Here is a 20007-nt window from a genome sequence, read left to right as displayed (position 1 = left end):
AATAAAAGGGAAAGAATAGGGTTCTTGGAGACCTCAGGGTATATACTAGTAAAAGTTGTGGAATATAAGGTGAAATCTCACTTTCTTAATTGCTGTCAGCGTTACTCTGGGTATGTTCACAAATTTGAGAGTTTTTTTTTTTTTAACACATATATGAAGAGATGGAAGTTAACTTTACTCTAAAGTCATAGCAAAATTTCAGGCTTGTAGCTGTTTCTTCCACCCTTCCTTGTTTCCACCTTTTTTTTTTTTCTGTTTGGCATTATTTCTGTTGTTCCCCACTCTTGTATTCTGATAGGTGCCAATTTCCCTACCAGTTGAGTTTCCATCCCTGGAATCTCTTCCTATCCAGTTTAAAATATTATGGCATTTAATGTGCCCCTATGTTGGTGTTGTGTGTGCACGGGTCTGGGGGGAGGGAAGAAAAGAAAAAATAATGTGCAGCATCTTCCATTTATCATTAACTATTTGTTTTTAGTAGTAATAATTGACTTTTGAATACTTATATGTAGGACACAGTGTTAATCACTTTATAGGTGAATAAATAAAGTACTGTAGTTTCCATTTTACAGATGAGAAGACTGAGGTAGAAAGGTCATATGACTTTACCAAAGTCACTTAGATAGTAATGGCTGAGCTAGGATTCAGTGCCAGCATTCTGTCTCCAGAGCCCTCATTTGGTAGCCCTGGCGTTAGTCTAAGTAGGAATGAAAATGGTATCAAAATGCTAAGAAAGAAAAGATCACACAACACTGTGATTGCTAGTATTATACTGAGAGATTACTATGTTCCAGGCACAGTAATAATTGCTTTAAGAACAAATGTGTAACTTCATTAATCTCCTAGCACATAGTAGGTTTTCATTAAATATTTGTTAATTATAATATGTAAAACCCACATTTAGATGCAAGAACTTACACTCCTTGCCTCTTACATAGCACCTTAGAGGCTTAATCTTCCCATAAACTCTGTTGGACACTGCAGGGAATATCAAGATTGGTTTGTTGTTGTTTTGCCTTTAAACCGTAGATGTTTTAGCACTAAAAGTGGTCTGTGCTAAGCTCCAAAAATTTTTTTATTAGAACTATTTTATTTAACATTTGTCTTTTATTAAATAAAAAAATTTTTTAAGCAGTTAAAACATTCTGATAAAGGGAGAATATAACAGATAACCACATACCCACCACCAAGAATCAGATAATTACTTACGCAGTTTTTTTTGTTTTTTTAATTTAATGCTAACGTCTATGTTTGTTTCATGCTTAAAGCCATATCCAGAAGACCCAGCAGTTTATAAACCGCTCTCCCAGGAAGAGCTGCAAAGGATAAAGAATGAGAAAAAACAGAAACAAAATGAGAGAAAACAGAAAATATCAGAAAATCGCAAACATTTGGCTAGTGTACGTGTCGTACAAAAAAACCTCGTCTTTGTTGTAGGTTTATCTCAGCGCCTAGCAGACCCAGAGGTAAGTCCTCTTGTTTTCTTTGTCATCTTGATATTTTTTCTGTTTCCTTGTCTTACTTGGAAATAATATTTGACCCTGCTCAATTGTGTGATTCCTCTGAACACATTATATCTTGAAGGAGAAAATAAGAAATTACTTTTGAATAATTGCTAAGAAACCAATGACCAGTCGTGATCTTAGGCAAGTGTCTTAATCTTTCTTGGCTTCCATTTCTTCAGTTCTAAAACTAAGGAGTTGAACTAGATTTCTAACGTGCTGACAATCTGTGAAAATTGGATAATGATTCTATTTTGCTGTTAAGGCTAACATGTGACATGAATACTCTGTTTCTTTTCTCTTTTCTGTGTCTATATAAGAACCAACAGTGGAGGTGCAGTTGCTTGAACTCACTAGAGATTTTAGTAACCTAGATTTTAAAAATTCTGCCCAAGTAGTAATTCTTGATTTTTCAGAGCTATTGCTATACTGTATCATCATTCTTATTCATTTTAAGCCAGTTTGGAGGAAGAGGGAGAATTTGGTAATGTGAAATAAAGGACCCAATTTCTTTGTCATTCATTCGGGGGAGGAGAGAGCTTAACCTTGTTTCTTAGTACCTCTTTTTTCTCTTCTTCCACCACAAGCCTTGTTAGAGTAATGTCGAACTCATACTTTCCTTGAGGCCCTTGGATATGCATCTGGTAATTTTTAGTTTCTGATATACCATGAGATACTGACTAGATTGTTGAGAAGGCAAATATAAGCTGATCAACAGGCAGAGTGTTTACTTGGTAGGAGAGAGTTGGTTTTGGGGGATCTTCCAAAAGATCCTTGAGAAGAATTTAAAGTAATACTCGGCATGGTACCAATCAGAGGAGAGATTGTAGTGAACATGCTTAAGGAGATAGGAACCTTGGGAATTGGCTGAGCGTGTTAAAGGCCCCAGAAGGAGGATCTTTAAGGAGTCTAATGTCTGTTTTTGTAAAAATTAATTTAAAAAATAGTTAATCTTTATTGATGATGTGTTTATATGTGTTGCAACTATACAGGGCTTCAAAATCAATACGAAATGATTTTGACCCCGTGAAAGTCAGGGACATTAGTAAGAAGGATCTGTCATGGATGATAAACATGGAGGCAACTCAAGAGTTACTATGACCTAGGTCCAGGGATGCTGGCAGTCGTTAGTTACATGATACTCAGGACATGAAGTTCTTTCTAAATCCAAAGGAGTGGTCTAGAGTTGATATAGAAAAAGACTTCTTCAGTAAGAAATGTTCAGCAAAGAGCTCATTTTAGGTGTATGACTCACCTTCTGTAGCCAGTTCTCCCTCTTTTTTTTTTTAAGCTAGTGGTTATTCCCCAGACAGAGAGAATCCTACCTCACCTTTGATTGTTTCCTTGAACAACATCTCAACTTTGCACTAATCCTTTTATCTCCATCTTTTAACTCTATTAAATAGAGTTAAAAAGGTGTGAGCTACCTTTTTTCTAACCACAGGGCACTTCTATATACTCCTCTAACCAACGGGCACTTATGCCAGTATTTACACCTACTAATCTTACTGATTAGAATCTACTTTTTTTTTTTTTTTTTTTTGGAGACACGGTCTCACTTTGTCACCCAGACTGGAGTGTAGTGGTATGATCATGGCTCACTGCAGCCTCAACCTCCTGGGCTCAAGTGATTCTTGTGCCTCAGCCCCCCAGGTAACTGGGTCTACAGGTGCATATCGCCACACCTGGCTAATTTTTGTATTTTTTGCAGAGATGGGGTTTTGCCACGTTGCCCAGGCTGGTCTTGAACTCCTGAGCTCAAGCAATCTGCCTGCCTTGGCCTCCCAAAGTGCTGGGATTGCAGGTATGAGCCACTGCGCCCAACCTAGAATCTACTTTCACGTTTCTGACGTGCAGTTCCAGTAAATGAATGGAACTTTTGTCTTGATTTGAGAGCTCTTGGATATGGATGTACCTGTTTTTATTAATACATCTTGGATCTGATCAACTGTAGTACTGGAGGCATATGAAATAGCATCCAAAATTTGGATAAAATTAAGGCATAGACTGAATATGATATTTGGATTCTAAGTTTCCTACCTCTTTTGGGTATGTGATTTATAAGAGGGTTTTTTGTTTGTTTGTTTGTTTTTTGCCCAGGCTGGAGTGCAGTGCACAATCTCAGCTCACTGCAGCCTCCACCCCCTGGGTTCAAGTGATTCTCCTGTCTCCACCACCTGAGGAACTGGGATTACAGGTGTGCACCACCATGCCCAGCTAATTTTTTTTTTTTTTTTGTATTTTTAGTGGAGATGGGGTTTCACCATGTTGACTAGGCTGGTCTCAAACTCCTGACCTCAAGTGATCCACCTGCCTCGGCCCCCCAAAGTGCTGGGAGTACAGGTGTGAGCCATCGTGTTTTTTATTTCCTTACAGAGATTTCTTATTTCCATTTCAAGTAACTCTAGTAAGATTAATCTTAACTATTATATTGAAGGAAATGAATCTAAGTAGTGACTACTGAAAGAGAGTACTTAATCATGAGTCTAAGTATACTTAAAAATATACTCTACTAGTTTTATATGTTTGAAATAATTCTTTCTTGGTGAGAGGACATTGGATTTTCTTAAATAAAATAAATGGGTGCTTTCCTTTATTTCTCTTGAAAGTCCAGAAAGACCAGAGACAAGTGTTTTGTTTTTTATTAAATAGTACCACTTCTAAATAATATCTTTTAAAATTCTCTTAATTTGTCTTTATAACCTTTTTAGTATTTGGAAAACTTCTAGTGAACTTGGCTTCACTCGAAAACTCAAAAGAAGGTTCAAATTGTTAGCGTCACTTTCAAGTCAAAGAAGGATCCTTGTAATTTACTTATCTTTGGATGATGAACAATTTGATATTTGACCTAATTCTGATTAACAGAATAGGAGAGTTTAGGAACAATTAAAGCTTATTTTCAAAATAATTTTTGCATACCAAAAAGCTTCATACCAAGATTGATTGTCAAATGTATTCATTTGTTGGTTGATAGAAAAAAAAAGATCTTAGAAGACAAGGTAATTAGAGCCAACGATAGAGGTAATGATGATCACCTTCTAAGTCCTAAAATTTTAGATTTGTGAGGACCTAATTCATTTATTCTGCAAATTAATTCTTGAATACCTACCATTTGCTAGATATTTTGATGCCAGGGGGCGGGTAGGGGGGAAGTAGTTAGCAAGCCAGACACAAGCTCACAGACTGGTAGGGAAGACAGAATTTTAAGTGCTTACATGTGTGCTGAGTATTTATAAAAGGAAATTACGCAGCTTTTTGGGAACATATATTAGAACACTTAGCTAGTGTGGAGATTGACAAAAAGCTTCTCTGAGGAAAGGATAATTAGGGTCAGCTTGAAGAATTAATAGGTGTTATCTAGGTAGCACATAAAGAAGAGTGCCCTGGGTATATGTGATAACCCAGGAAAGTAGCTTGTTTGATGAACTATGACTTTAAAGACACAACATTTCATTTTACAAATAAGAAACTGAGGCAAAAGGAAGTTGAGTGACTTGCCCGTGGTCTTACAGTTCCTATTCCAGTGTATTCTGTGTTGATTATTGGCATGTTGTTCATCCATCCATTCATTTATTCACTCATTCATCCATCTGATTACCAAGTTTTTGTTTTTCTCTGTAGTATCTATGAATACTTGACTGTTTTCCCAAGGAATATATAGCAAGATATTTTGGTACTAGACATGCCCTTGAACATTTATAATTCTGTCACATGGCCTCTTATTTTCTATGTTAGTAGGAAAATTGGCCCACTGTGAAGGACATTGTGACATTGAGTATATAGATAATGTGCCGATGTACAGGGTGCTCTTTCTACTCTCCATAACCTTTGTTAGTTCACTAGAATGCTATTTTGCTAGTTGTTTAGGCAGAATCTAGAGTGTTCAAGTTAATATGGAAAGTTTAAATTCATTGTTTTTCCCTTGCCTGGGCAGCCTATTTCTTATCAACCACTTGCCATTTGCTAATACTTTGAGGCCCACTATTGTTACACATCTGTGTAATTCTTTTTGTTTAATGCTAAGATAGTTCAGTTTTTCAGTAAGCATTTATTGAGTACCTGCAATATGCCAGGCATTATTTAAGACACTGAGCATATACTGATAAACAAGTAGTAGTAGATAAATAAGTAGTACCTTCCTTTTTACGAAAGTAACAATATGAGAAGTGTTGTGTGCTGTAAAGGCACAAGGGATAGCATTCCACCTTGGGAGGGAGGTACGTACCCCTCTGCTGTCTTTGGGGTAAAGTGCTTCTGGCACAGCAACTATACAAATGCTTCTGGATGAGAAAGACCTCAATCTGCAAGTGATTTGTTTGGCTGGAAGATTAGATTGCAGTGGTGAGAGATAAGGTGCCAAGGTAAGTGGTAATGGATCATGAAGGGCTTTCTAACCATGCTAAGGAGTTTGCACTTTATCCTAAAGGCAGTGGAAAACTTTTGAATGTTCTTAAGAACAGAGTGACACGGTTAGATTTGTGCTTTGACAGTACCATTCTGGCTGCAGTGTGAACATGTCATCATAATTACATACCAATCTCATGTTGTTATAAAGGTGTTACACCCAAACGTTGGCCAGAAAACGTTTCCATAAACCAGTGGCCTTCAACCTTATCCGACTCAGTGTCCACTTTTTAAAAACTAATGTAACACCCCTTGACTTTCATGAAATGACTTCTTGATAATATAATTTGTCTACACACATAATTTGAAAAAGTATATATAAACAAGGAATAAAAGGAAAGTAATTATAAAAAGATTATTTGTACATATAAATGCTTGTACATTTCTACTCTAGAACCTTGCTATTCAAGGTGTGGCCTCTGGGCTCATAACATTAATATCACTGGAGAGCTTATTAGGCAAACTCTTCAGCCCTGCTTCAGATCTGCTGGATCTGAATCTGCATTTTAACTAGATCATCGAAGGATTTCTTTACATATTGAGGCTCTAAAGTACTATTTTATCCTATGTAATAAAGAAGTAAGATACTTGCACCTATTTGTAAAATCATGGACTGTGACAACTACAAATGCAGATTGTTACTGGTGTATGAATTGGCAACTCAGGTACCATGAAACATCAATAATGTGATTTTTCTCAGATAACTCTTAGTAAAATTTTACTTAGTAAAAGCTGGGAAAATACTTTGTAATTACGTATAATATGAAATTTGTTTCTGGCTCAATAAACAGCTTCAGGCATGTCTTGCAGGGCATTCAGAAATTGTGCAGGACAATTCTTTGTTGTACGGGGCTAGCCTGAGCCTTGAAAGACATCTCTGGTCCCCATCCACTGAACACTAGTAGACTCTCCCAGTCACTTTAACAGTCTCTCCCAATAAAAGTTTCCACAAATTTCCAGACTGCCCCTTGAGTGCTTCCCTCATTGAGAACTACTGCCTTAAACCTATGATGCTGATGCAGGACAACCTGTGACCGGCCTGACTGAACCCTTTGGAGCAGGTATCTTAGCTATGACGCTGGTTGCTGAGTTGGTATGCATCCAGCTGGAATATTGAATGCAGTTCCAAACTCCACTAGCCAGAAAGCTTTTTCAAACTCTGCTCTTCTCTCTTTATCAACCCTGAGACTTTGCTACAGATGACTTAAGGGTCATTGTGTTAGTCACTATTACTATCATATCCCTCAGGGGTTCTGGGTGGAAAAAAGATTGAAACTCAGTGTAATTACCTCACCTTCTAATCCATTAGAATTGGCTACAGCAAACATAACAGTTACCTTATACTTACAAGCACCTAAAATAAAATATAAGATTAATTACTTTCTATTAATTAGGTAGAAGACTAAGAATTAATGATACACCCACCGTAGATTTATTCATGAAGCTTTGATTCTATCAAATGCAGAACATAATAGCTAAATTATAAGTCTGTAAGAATATTATCAAATATGAATGGAAAGAAATACTTTACACACACTTGAATAGTTACATGCAGAAAGCTTTCATTTGGAGAGAGCTTGCTATTTGGAGAGATTGTAGGAACAGTAGGTCTAAAGATACATTCTAGGAAAACAGAATTTTGAGGTAGTTGCAAATTATGGGAGATGTCTTTTTATCAAGTTACATACTGGTCAAATTAGCCAAGGTTAAGTTTGTAAGAGAAGCTGAAAGAATGCAAATAGTGTTCACAAAGTAAAGGAGATGAGGTACGTAGGTACCATCAAGAAGTAACCAAGTAATAAAGAAAGAAACGTGTAAATTTGTTTCCGAAATGTTACGTACCAGGAAAAGTAGGGGAAAAAGCCTCATGAGACAGATGAGAAATGGTAAAACTGATTGACATAGGAAACTGTATGCACAATGATAAATCATAAAGCATAGAGGGTTGAGTGGGCACTCTGTTATTTGAAATTTGTGATTTATAAACAGTGTTATATACAATAGATTTATGAGTAAAGACTGTCTTTATGTCTGTTCTTTCAATTCTGTCTTTACCTTTAATACATAATTTTGGTCATTGTTTTTGAAGAATTGCTTTCGTGTAAGGATCATCTCTTAATGGCAATGTAGTTAAGATCTTTGATCTGTTTTGTGTTTAAGAATACTGTACAGGTAAGATCCCATAGATTATTGGAGCAGTTATTAGAACATAGTAGATAATACCAAATTTAGTGAGTCTCAGTTTCTATTCAGTGGGTCAAGAAAAAAAATAGCTTTTAAACTCTTTTGATTTCCTATAGGTTAGCTACACAAACTGCAGTTAGGAGGTAGTGACATTTATTAGCAAACTTTAAAAATTATTTTTTTCCTTTTGCTGAAGAGGGATGATGAATGTCTCCATTATAAGGATAAAGTTGTTGAAAATGGGGACAGTTTATACCTTATTTCTTCTTCTTTTATAGGTTTTAAAACGACCAGAATATTTTGGGAAGTTTGGTAAAATACATAAAGTTGTCATCAATAATAGCACATCATATGCAGGCTCACAGGTAACTAATTTTAGGGATTTTTGCCTTTCCTCCCTATGGTCTGGGCTTGGTCTGGGCTTGACCTGGGCTGTTCCAAAGGAGACTTTGCTCTCTCTGATTAGAAAGCTTGAGGGACAAGGACTTAAGCAATGTAGTGACCTCTGTTGGTGGGGTGGGGGATTTTTTGCTGCTTATTTGACCCTTCTAGGACTTAACAATTAAGAGGGAAATAGTAAAACAAACATTTAGTGATGGAGTGAAAGGGAGGGGGAGGTGAGTCTGTTATCAGGCAATGTGATAAATAGATAAGGATTAGATAGTGATTTCTAATCTGTAATATTTTCAGATATTGAAAACTTAATAGTGTCTTTGTTATGCTGATGTTATCAGATAGAATAGTTTTCCAGATTGCATTTATTTTTGAGAATGTAATTTGACATAGTCTTTAAATCTTATTTTTTAATCTAAATTTTAATTTTTTTATAACCTTGACGAGCCTGTCAAATGACTGTCTAAAAAAATAAATCCCAAGCCAAAGTAATATTTTATTCACATGTATTACAGTATTCTTAAAATCAGATAAAATTCATTGAGTATTATTACTTTCAAATGAGCTAGTTTAGTGTTTAATCAAAACTGCCACTACTACTACTAATTATTGTCATTAGTAATAGTAGTAGTCAGGGTCTTTAGAATTCCCTAGGTTGCAGTAGAATTTTTTTAGTATTGTTTAATTTTTAACTAATAACAGTGGAATGGGATGTTTTCACTTTAGGGTCCAAGTGCCAGTGCTTATGTAACCTATATCCGGTCAGAAGACGCTCTCAGAGCCATACAGTGTGTCAACAATGTGGTAGTAGATGGCAGAACACTTAAGGTAATATAGTCCTCTTGATTCTTTTTTTTTTTTTTTTTTAAGGAAGACAAGATAAAATATAGTAAGTAGAGGAGAACTGAGCATTTATATATTAAATTTGACAGTTAATTTGAAGAGTCTGTCTTAGGGTCCATACCATCTATTATAGCTAATTTGCTTACTGCTGGTTTCTGTAGGGTCCTCTTTTACCAGATAGGAATAAACACATTCATTATCGGGGATAATCTTTTAAAATATCGCATTTTTACATATATCTTATTTTGTGAAAATAGAACCGTCATTTTCTTCAGAAATAGATAGTCCTTAAATATATGGACATTGATTCCAGTTTCAGTGAAGAGTCCCACTAAGCAAAGCTTTACTGTTAGTGGAAGAAGGATGGCATAATTAGAAAAAGGAATTTGCCTTCTTATGTGTCTAACCACTCATAACATGGAATAGATTTTTTTGTCTATCTCCTCTCCTTATATCTAGGGAGGATTTGGGTGTTCAAGTTTTGGAAACCATAGACAGATGTTTCCTTTAGTTCTTCCAAATGAGCCTCATCTATAATAAATACTGCTAATAATAGTTTAGTTCTCTAGTGTTTGCAGCCATATTTTTTGTTTTGTCATGTTTGTGCCTCATTTTAGGTGACTTGAAAACACTAAACATGGAGATTCTCATTGTGTTGTCAGTTCACACTGAGTCTTCTTTTCCTTTACCCCTCTTCCTCCTGCAGGCATCTCTAGGTACAACAAAATACTGCAGTTACTTCTTAAAGAATATGCAGTGTCCAAAACCTGACTGCATGTATCTTCATGAATTGGGGGATGAGGCGGCCAGCTTCACAAAAGAGGAAATGCAGGTAGTAAAGTCATGTGAATTATCAACTTTGCAGAAAAGGGAGTACTTTTTTTTTTATTAGTTAACATTGCAAAAGCAAAAACTAAGGATTTGATTTTGTAAAAACTGATATTACTTTAAAGTAGCATTTGCCAAATGAATTGTTTAATGGAAGGTCAGTTCTGCAGGATATTGTTACAATAAAAATGTGTCTGTGGTCAACTAAGTTTGAAATGCTAGATTAATGAAGATGAACAGGTTTCTTTGCTTTAAGACTTCTCAGAGTCCTTAATATGCTAATACATATCCACGAAGGGAATTTACAACCAGAACTTAGTTGACCAGGAAAACACTTTGGGAAATGCTATTTTAAGGGGAATGTCAACAAAATGAAAGCTAAGTGGGATATTGTAATTATTTGTTAAACCAATCTATACTCTTTACAGAGCTTGCTAGAAAATAATACTCTGTCAAATGATGCTGATAAACTAATATTATTTTTACAAAATTATTCTCCCCATGAAAGTGTCCACTGAGTCAGTATCCTGTAAAGGGTGAATTGAAGGCTTAATATCCTATGTTCTTTTTTACATTTCCTCTTCTCCTGTCTCCTTTCAATTTGTAGTATAAACATGCCTTAACAAGTAAAAATGTTGACCATACGACATATTAAATGAGGATTATACCAAAGCACAATGCTGCACTTCCCTATTGTAGATGAGGACTTCAGATTGTTGCTGTGGACTTTTCAGGAATACTTCTCATTTAGAAGGTGGGGGGCATTCATTGCTACCTTTCATTCTCCAGGTCAAACTAGAGAAAGTCTGGTAGGGGCTCCTTTAAGAAAAGATTGTTAAATGGAGTATTACCTTTTTTGACTTGGAGCTAGTACAGATTAAATCCCATTATAATAAATACATCAGAGTTTTCTTGACAGTATGGTCTTTATGATTCAAAAACAATGTTAAAATAAGGTCTATCTGATATTTAATAAGGACAGATGACTTAACTGATTTCTTAATGCTTTTTTTGTTTGTTTTTTGGATGAAACCTTCTTGAATGAAATCTAAGGTAGAACCATTTCAAAATTTCAAACTAAATTTTAATTAGTAGAGGGTATACTTTATTCATATTTCCTATCAATTTCTGTCTATCAGAATTTACAAGTCCCACCCAGTTGATCTCATTTAAAGTAATATTAAACAATAAAATAAAATGTATGGGCTGTCCTTTGGAACTTGTTTGTAATGGGATTTAACCTGTCTTTATGAACTGCCCCTGTAGAGTCATTTTAATATCAAGTTGAGCTCTTTGTGGCTTTCCACAGATATTAGTGAAAGCCGTATCTCCTGAAGTATTGATTCCAGAAATAATTTTCAAGACTTTTCATGTTTTAAAAATGTAAATTTCACATCTAATGTATTTTTAAAAATAATTTAAAACTAATTTCATAATGTTGTCCTGAATTTATCTTGCTCTTCTTTAGCTGAGTTTAAAATTACTTTAAAAGGGGATTTTTTTGTTGTTGTTAAAACACTTTCTTGATGTAGGAAAGAAATTTGAATAAATTTTATGGCAAAAATCAGAAAATCTTTCCTTGTTACTGCGTAACTCAAAATTTAGTGCCATAGGAAATATTTATAGGTCCAATTGAAACAAGCAAGTGGCCTCTCAGAACAGGGAACGATGCATTGTGCAGTATATATGACACAATTATGCTCAGTTAAGTGCAATTGCCCTCACTTGTTATTGTTTTGATTTGTTCCGTTTTGGTTTTGTTGTATAACATCTATTTAGACCATAATTTAAAAAAATTAACATCCCTGAAGGTAAGTAAAACTATTCTTCCAGTCTAGATATACATGCAAATAGTAAAACGTTACTCAAAGTAAGTTCATTATCGTTTATTTTTGTGTCTAATTAGCTTCCACAGGCAATCTTTGCCTAATTTTTCCCATAATATTTGTGACATTGCCTTTTGATGTACACCTACCCAGCTAGAGTAAGCATAGCATTCTTTTGTGTATAGAGCAGAGGTTGGCAAACTTTTTCTGTAAAGGCCAGTTAGTAAATATTTTAGGGTTTCTGAGCTATGTATGTAGTCTTCTGTCACAACTACTTTACTCTGCCTCTGTTGCACTACTACACTCTGCCTTTGTAGCAGAATGGCAGCCAAATACAATATGTAAATGAATGGGCATGACCATGTTCCAGTAAAACTTTATTTATAAAAACAGGCAACTGGCTGTAAATTGCTGACCCTGGGTCTAGAGTTTAAAATACATTAATTTTTATTTTACTTTTGATAACCATAGAAGAAAAGAGAAAGCAAAAACTAATTCATGGAAGTTTTACTTAGTGTCAAGATAATGAAGAATATAGTAAAACTGTTCATCTATGTATTACTTCAAGTGCTAATCTCCAAATTAAAAAGGAGACTGATGAATTTTGGCTGATTTTCAGAAAACTCAGTGTTACAAGACTTAATTCTTACACGAAAGACTTGGAAGTAGGTTTAAAGTGGACCTTACACTTTTTGAGCTAGCAAAAATGTTCTTCCCTTAATATGCTTTTCTGTACAATAAATGGGTTGATGAAATGCCTTAATTTAATTTATCAGATATATATCATATAATTTTGTTGGAATGACTTTCATTGATCTAGAAGTTTTGTGATATCCTCACAGGTTTCTCTTACTTGTTTTATTTAACAATTTATTTAAAATTTATTTAATATTTTGTTTTTTAAAAATCTTATTTATTTTATTTAAAATATATTTAATAATTCAGAAGATTATTCAGTATTTTATACCAGCCATTTTGTGAATCCCACTGCAGTTTTAATTTCTTCTTTCGTTAGGCGGGTAAACACCAAGAATATGAACAGAAGCTACTTCAAGAATTATATAAATTAAATCCCAATTTTCTTCAGCTATCTACGGGTTCAGTTGATAAAAATAAGAACAAAGTGACACCACTGCAGAGGTACGATACGTAAGTATTGATATTGATAGTCAGACATCTTACCTTCTTATCAGTTGATCTTCTCTTTTCATTTTAGATCTTTTTCAGGCAAAAGCCTTGTTGACAAGGTCTATCATTTATGCAGAATTGTTTAGCTGTATGGGAAATGTTGAGTCACAATTTCTGGGTTTGAATGCTTGCTGCCTACTTTTCCCTGGTAACACTTCAGACTAGCTTTTTGATGGGTTCACCTTTTGTGGTGATTTGCAGACTACTCTGAGCCCAGGGAATACTTTCCTTATTAAAGAGAAAATTAAGGGATTTTAGGTTTTAAAAGGCTCTGATTACCTAATTGAGGTCCCCCTTGATATAATTAGGGGGAAAATACTGTAAAAGGGAAAGTGGGTGTTATCTGAAGGAAGCCTTGTGTGTTGGGGACACAGATATTCAAGGATATCTAGTTCCAGGAATCACTAAAGTCATTTAAATCCTGTAAATGAACAGGGAGTATCCCATATTCAGAATCTTACTCATCTTAGGAGACCAGTCATCTCCTATCTTCCATCTCATTATGGTTTTGGGTAAACTATATCGTGTCAATGCTTAAATAAATTTATAGTCTTCAGTAGAGAGTCTCATTCTGATATGGTGATCTTCATATCTTAGATTATATTTTGTTACGGCCTGTCAGAAAATCATATTAATAAATATAATTTGGGGATTTTATTCTATCCTGAACTTTCTTTAAATTTGATGTGTTAGGTTTTTTGTTCTTTTTTATTTGATAAGTTTAACTTTTATCAAATGAATTTTAAAAGTAAATGTTGTAATTAATTTATGTTGATGATCTTTTTTTAAAATTCCAAAGTTAAATTTGTTTGAATGTTGTTCTAATGTCTAGGTGTTAAATATTATAGCCCAGTGTCTATTTGGTGCTAAAATAATGTAAGAACTATTTTCAAACATAGCTAATAATACTACATGGATTATTGTCTGAGTCCATTTCTTCAAAAACACATTCTTTAAATTTTGAAGTCTGTGTTTATTCATTTTAAGAGTAAAGATTATTTAAATTATTAAAAACTAAATTATACACATATATATTTGTATGTAAATATAAATAAATATAAAATAGACCACAAAGCGAAACATAAAGTTACTGTATAGTAAACTATGTAAAATTTGTTTATGTCAAAGCTAAGAATAAAAGCTAAGTCAAAACAGATCTTTCTGGTTTGACAAGCTTTGATCTTTTCCTTTAATCTTTTGTACCCACCCTTTTCTAGCCCTGTATGGTTATTTTATGGCAAACCATATGCTATTACTTATCTTATTCGTTGCCACCTCTGTAGTGCTTGGTATAAGAATGAAGTTATTGTAGTAAACAGTGGTTTATTTTAGATGCTTTTAACATTTATGCACATCATTGTTTGCATTGAAAATGTTGTCATTCTAATTTAAGTCAAATTCTGGGTTTATAGCCCCTGGTGATTTCAGAGCAAAAATTTAAAATTTAGATGATCTCTTTGAGATAACATTTGTTGTCTTCTGAATATAAAACTATACGTTTTTATTGAAGGAAATGTGAAAAATTTATGAAAGCATACAGAATAAAATAAACATTACATATGATCTCAATACCCAGAGCTTTTCATTGAAAGTGATTTGTGTACAGCATGCCCTCCAATAACATCATTTCATTCAGTATTGTTTTGTTACAATGTTGATGAGAAAAAAATCGATTCCCAGTTGGGGCCACTGCCTCTGTGGACTTTGCCTGTTCTCCCCACGTCTGCGTGGATTTCCTCTGGGCACTCTGGTTTCCTCCCACATCCCAAAGCTGTGCACGTTAAGTGAATTGACATGTCCAAATTGTCCCATTGTGAGTGAGTGTGAGTGTTTATGTGTGTGAGGTGACCCTGCCAAGGTTGGTTCCTGCCTTGCCCTCTGATTTGCTAGGATGGGCTCTGGACACCTGCAACCCTGAACTCCAGTAAGTAGGTTGGAAGATGAATGCATGAATAAATACAAATTATTGTAAAATGTAAATTTGTAAAGTGTTAGTGTATTTTCTTATACACTAATTCCTTGCATTGTGTATTTTCTTAGTCTTTTTTCTTCTTGCGAATGCCTATAAACCATTATACACAGAGTACCTTGGTTTGTTACATTTGAAAACCTAATACATATTATTATGAATAATTTCCCCATGTCACTAAAACATAATTTTTTATGGCTATGTAGTATTTCACTGTATGTTCATATTTTAAATTTATTAAGCCAACCTTCTGCTATTGTATGTTATGTTGACTTTGTTGATATTATTTATAACACTGTGATATGAATATCTTTACATATAAATGTTATATGGTTGTAACATATAAATGGTTATAGCTTTGATTGTTCCTACAAGTAGAACTGCTGAGTCAGAATATGAGAGTACCTATTTCCTTGAATTGGGTATTTTTTTTCCTTCTGCATACTTGCCAATTTGATAAACAAAAAAAGCTGTCTCATTTTAACTTGTATTTGATTAACAGAGTGAACTGTTTATGCACTGTGAGTTTATGTTTCCCATGTTGTATTTGTGTGTTTAAAAGTTTTATATGAGTTACAGAGATCTGAACTTCCCCAATCAGTTGATCAATTATTCGTGTTTCAAAATACATTGAATTTGTAAATCAGTATGGGAAGAATTTATATTCTGTGACACTGAGGCCGGGCCTGGTGGCACATGCCTGTAATCCCAGAACTTCATGAGGCTGAGACAGGAGGATCACTTCAGGCCAGGAGTTCGAGAGCAGCCTGGGCAACAAAGCAAGACCCCTGCCTCTACAAAAAAACAAAAACAAAACATTGACTCCTCCCAACCATTAGCATAGCATCTCTCTCTTGTGCCTTTCAGGAAAGATTTTCTTTTCCCTGTTTTATTGTATTGGATCTCCTACCACCTCTTTCTATTTGAAAAATGCTTAGGCTAAACAGTGCAAAAACAGTGTTAGACTGGTAGCACTAGCAGGTGTTCTTACCTCATACTTACTTTTATGGGGATGTCTCTAGTGTTTTATTTACTCTTTAAGGATGATTTTGATCATTTACTTGAGATAAGTATTTTTAATCACAATATGAAATACCTTGTTATTCCTAATTTATTGAGACTTTTTTCCTTTAGACTGGAAATGAATATTGGAATTTACCAAAAGTATCTTTGGCATTTATAACAAGTAGTTAGCTTTTACTGTGTTTAGTCTGTTCTTGCATTGCTATAAAGAAATACTTGAGACTGGATAATTTATAAAGAAGAGAGATTCAATTGGCTCACAGTTCTGCAGGCTGTACAAGCATGGTGCTGACATCACTTGGCTTCTGGGCAAAGCGGGAGGCAGGCACATCATATACAGCGATAGCAAGAGGGAGGGGGTTGGAGGGGGAAGGTACCACACACTTTTAAATGACCAGATCTCCTGTGAACTCAGAGCAAGAGCTTACTCATCACCAAGGGGATGGCCCAAGCCATTCATGAGACGTCCACCCCCATGATTCAAATGCCTCCCACCAGGCCCCACCTTCAACACTGGGGATTATAATTCAACAGGAGATTTGGTGGGGACATACAGTCAAACTATATTATTTACTTATTTTTGTAATCAGTTATTAATAGATTTGCTAACATTTTATTGACTTTGCCTTTATTATAAAGTATAGTCAGGTAGTCAATAGAGCACATTCATAACTGTTTTGGTAGCAGGAGAATGTCTAGGAGCCACAAGTTGTAAAGGGGGAAACAGGAGGAAAAGAGGAAATATAAAACAAGTAAACTCATTTACTAATTTTTGCCCAAAGCCAGTGCTACAGAACCTCAGCTGGGACCAGAATAAAAAAAAATTTTTGAGAGTTTTGCTGTCACCTGGGCTGGAGCACAGTGGTGTAATCGTAGCTCACTGCAGCCTTGACCTCCCAGGCTCAAACGATCATCCCACCTCAGCCTTCTGAATAGCTGGAACTACAGGTGCACACCAACACACCCAGTTAATTTTTCTTTTTTTTTGTAGAGATGGCGTTTCACCATGTTGCCCAGGCTGGTCTCAAACTCCTGGGCTCAAGCGATTCGCCTGCCTTGGCCTCCCAAAGAGCTGGGATTATAGGTATGAGCCACTGGTCCTGGCCAGAGCAAATTTTGACATAGGTGTACATGCTTTGCATAAGTACATGGTATAGAAACTTTTTTTGGGGGGGAGGGTGGGGGGTGGGGATGTTTTCTGTTTTAATGCGGTTACCTAAATTTATTAAGTGACAATTAATGGCCCAAGTTACAGAGAGTAAGCCTTTGGCTGACTGTCAGTCATAGCGAAGGGTCTGCTTTGGTTTCCACTTCCACATTGCCATCACCCAGGGTAGGCATACAGAGGCAGTAGGTAGTAGGGATGAATTTGTAGATAAGATTTCTTCTCACGGGAAAGACTTGCCAAATTAGAGTGATGAGCAGTGTAACTCTTTCCAAGGTCGTACCCAAGAGATAGGTTTCTTCATCTTCAAGGTAAGTTAAGACTTAAACTTTCTAGGAAAAAAAGAAACTCAAAGAAGGGTTTCGTTTTCACATTTCTTGGCATTCCTAGATAGTGGGTAGCAGTTTTACAGAAAGAATTGCAAGAAAGCAAAGCCTGGAACCTTATAGATTGAGACTCTAAGCTTAAAATGTGATTTTCTCTTATTTTCAATTAAGCCAGAGTACAAATCTTAAGAGTACCATAGCTATTAATCCTCACTGAACCCTGACATGGTCCCCGATGCACATATATGTTAGTAAGTGAATTTTTCTATAATATATTTTACTCTTATTTCACCTAGTGAGCAGAAAATTCTAAAAAAGGAATTTGTCATCTGCTCCCCTTCATTATTATGAATTCGAGAGTATATCAGTCTTAATGAGTTTTGAACTATATGTGTGCTATGAATAAGTTGCTTTGAAATGATGAATACAAGTAATGAGAGTGGGAAGTGATGAAGCCTTGCAGTAATGATGCTTAAGGACTGGCTATTTTATTATTTTTAAGTTTGGGGCTTTGAAATATCTTCATTTAGATTGAGATGCTATTTAAGTACCAACTGTGAAAGGAATAGTAACTAGGTAGGCTGCTGTGCCCAAGACAGTGAGCAGGCCTAGTTACAAGAATTGTGGGGTATGCAGATCACTCAGTGTAAATGGTTATGACTTGATATTGTGGCTGAAACAAGCCATCATTGAGGAAATGGAGATGTTCAGCTTTAGATTTAGGTGGAACGAGGGTGGAATAAAAGTTTTGAGTCTTCTGTGTTCATTTAATATCCTCAGTAGGCCTGTGTGGTATATATTGTTTTCTTACTATGGGTAAAAAAACTTAAGTCTCAGAGAGTTTAAACAGTTTACCAGTATCCCACACAAATAAGCAGTAGATAAGATTCTGACCAAAGTCTCTGTGACTTTAAAGCCCAAGCTCATCCCTCATTCTCCCACTCTTCAGTCTAGAAGAGGTAAAATTCTTAAGAGCAGCTCTTAGGAAAAACTTTTTAAAACATAAATCAAATTTGCTTAAATGAAACTGTGCCATAGCTATATGTAGTTTGATCTTGAAAATATCTGGTGCTTGAGGCTTGTTACCTGAAGACAGATGTAGTGGATGGATTGTAAATTCCAAGGAATTGATGTTATTTTTAGCAAACTTTCCCTGAGCCACAGATTGGTGGCAGTAATGGATTAGCTAGAGAAATGGTGAAAGGGAAACTTTTATAGGAATTTATCAATTTTTATTACATTTGAGAAGGAGTATACATCTTTTAAAATAAAAATGCAGCTATATCCTTACTGAAAATCAAGTATAATCTCTGATAGACTGAAGGTATAGTCAGAGTACCTTATTAGTTCAGCAGAATGGGAATGGTCACTGCATGAATTCCATTCTCATAATTATTTGGTAAAACTCTTGAGATTTAGAAAAGGCATAGTTCATAGATTTGTAGAAAAAGGTCTCAAGCAGAGATTGTTAGATTATGAATAGGCCTCAGGATATTTGTGAACACTGAAATTTTATGTAAAATTTTGCATCTGTGCACATTCTTTTGAGAGAGAGAACTGACCTAAAAATAGTTATCAATTAAATATTGGTGTAGAGGGCACTGGTCTGCTGATACCTCTAGATAGATTAGAGGTGAATTCAGAAGTGGAATAAAGCAGTGATTCTCAAACTATGGTCAGGTGCCATGAGAAATGGACTAGTAAGTTAAGTGAGTGAGTTAAAGTTTGCTAAGATTTTATATTTACATTAAAATCAGCAGATTACTAGGTTTTTCTGAGTTTATATCTCAGAATCTTCCTTATTTCTCTTGAAAAGTTTTCTTCCTATGTCGTATTTGGCTATATACAGAGTTAGTGCACATGTGCATATGCAGTGAAAAACTGTAAGTGAACTGGGATATCTTGGCCCACCTAAGTAGAATATGGTCAAAAAAGAAGTTAGAACCACTTGTCTAAAGTATTTGTTCCAGAGGGTGGGGTGGGATGAGTGTGGGGTTAAGGGGCAGTTAAAGATAGGGTTGTGTGTGCCCTTGTCTACTAGAATAAAAGCAAATAAGAAGTGTGTTTAGGTTTAACTTAAATATAAATCTTTTAAAAACATTAAGTGTATTACTGAAATACAGAATTTATGAATAAGTGGAGACTTGCTGTTTTTGAAGGTTACCACATTTTGTGATATGTTTAGGCTAGTAGATGTCCATATTTTGACTTTATTATTAAAAACTAATTCTTTGTACTTATTAATAGTTATCAAAACATTATTTTCATTCATGTTAAGTAGGTCATGGGGTTATGAGAAAATTCTAATTAAAATCATATTTACACAACTGCAATCGTTCTAGGTTTAATAAGGCAT

The 20007-nt window shown here is 35.1% G+C and overlaps 1 protein-coding gene across 8 annotated transcripts in view; it reads left to right on the top strand.

The window, feature by feature from the left end:
- Nucleotides 1–20007, top strand: part of CNOT4 (CCR4-NOT transcription complex subunit 4) — a 148492-nt gene that overhangs the window by 86598 nt on the left and 41887 nt on the right. For 4 of the 8 annotated variants that reach the window (XR_010134768.1, XM_031013077.3, XM_031013075.3 and 1 more), the window contains exons 3-7: nucleotides 1269–1466; nucleotides 8369–8455; nucleotides 9210–9311; nucleotides 10033–10158; nucleotides 12996–13120. Coding sequence is in view for 6 of the 8 variants with exons in the window: in XM_031013077.3 (XP_030868937.1) it covers nucleotides 1269–1466; nucleotides 8369–8455; nucleotides 9210–9311; nucleotides 10033–10158; nucleotides 12996–13120 (638 nt within the window). In the remaining 2 variants the exon portion in view is untranslated. Of the gene's footprint in view, nucleotides 1–1268; nucleotides 1467–8368; nucleotides 8456–9209; nucleotides 9312–10032; nucleotides 10159–12995; nucleotides 13130–20007 lie in introns of all 8 variants that reach the window. The other 4 variants (XR_010134767.1, XM_031013074.2, XM_031013076.3 and 1 more) reach the window with 1 other exon arrangement.

The sequence above is a fragment of the Gorilla gorilla genome, chromosome 6 (assembly GCF_029281585.2).
Source record: "Gorilla gorilla gorilla isolate KB3781 chromosome 6, NHGRI_mGorGor1-v2.1_pri, whole genome shotgun sequence".
Lineage (NCBI taxonomy): Eukaryota > Metazoa > Chordata > Mammalia > Primates > Hominidae > Gorilla > Gorilla gorilla.
Note: the sequence above shows the minus strand (reverse complement) of the source record. Positions and strands in the feature narration are given on the sequence as shown.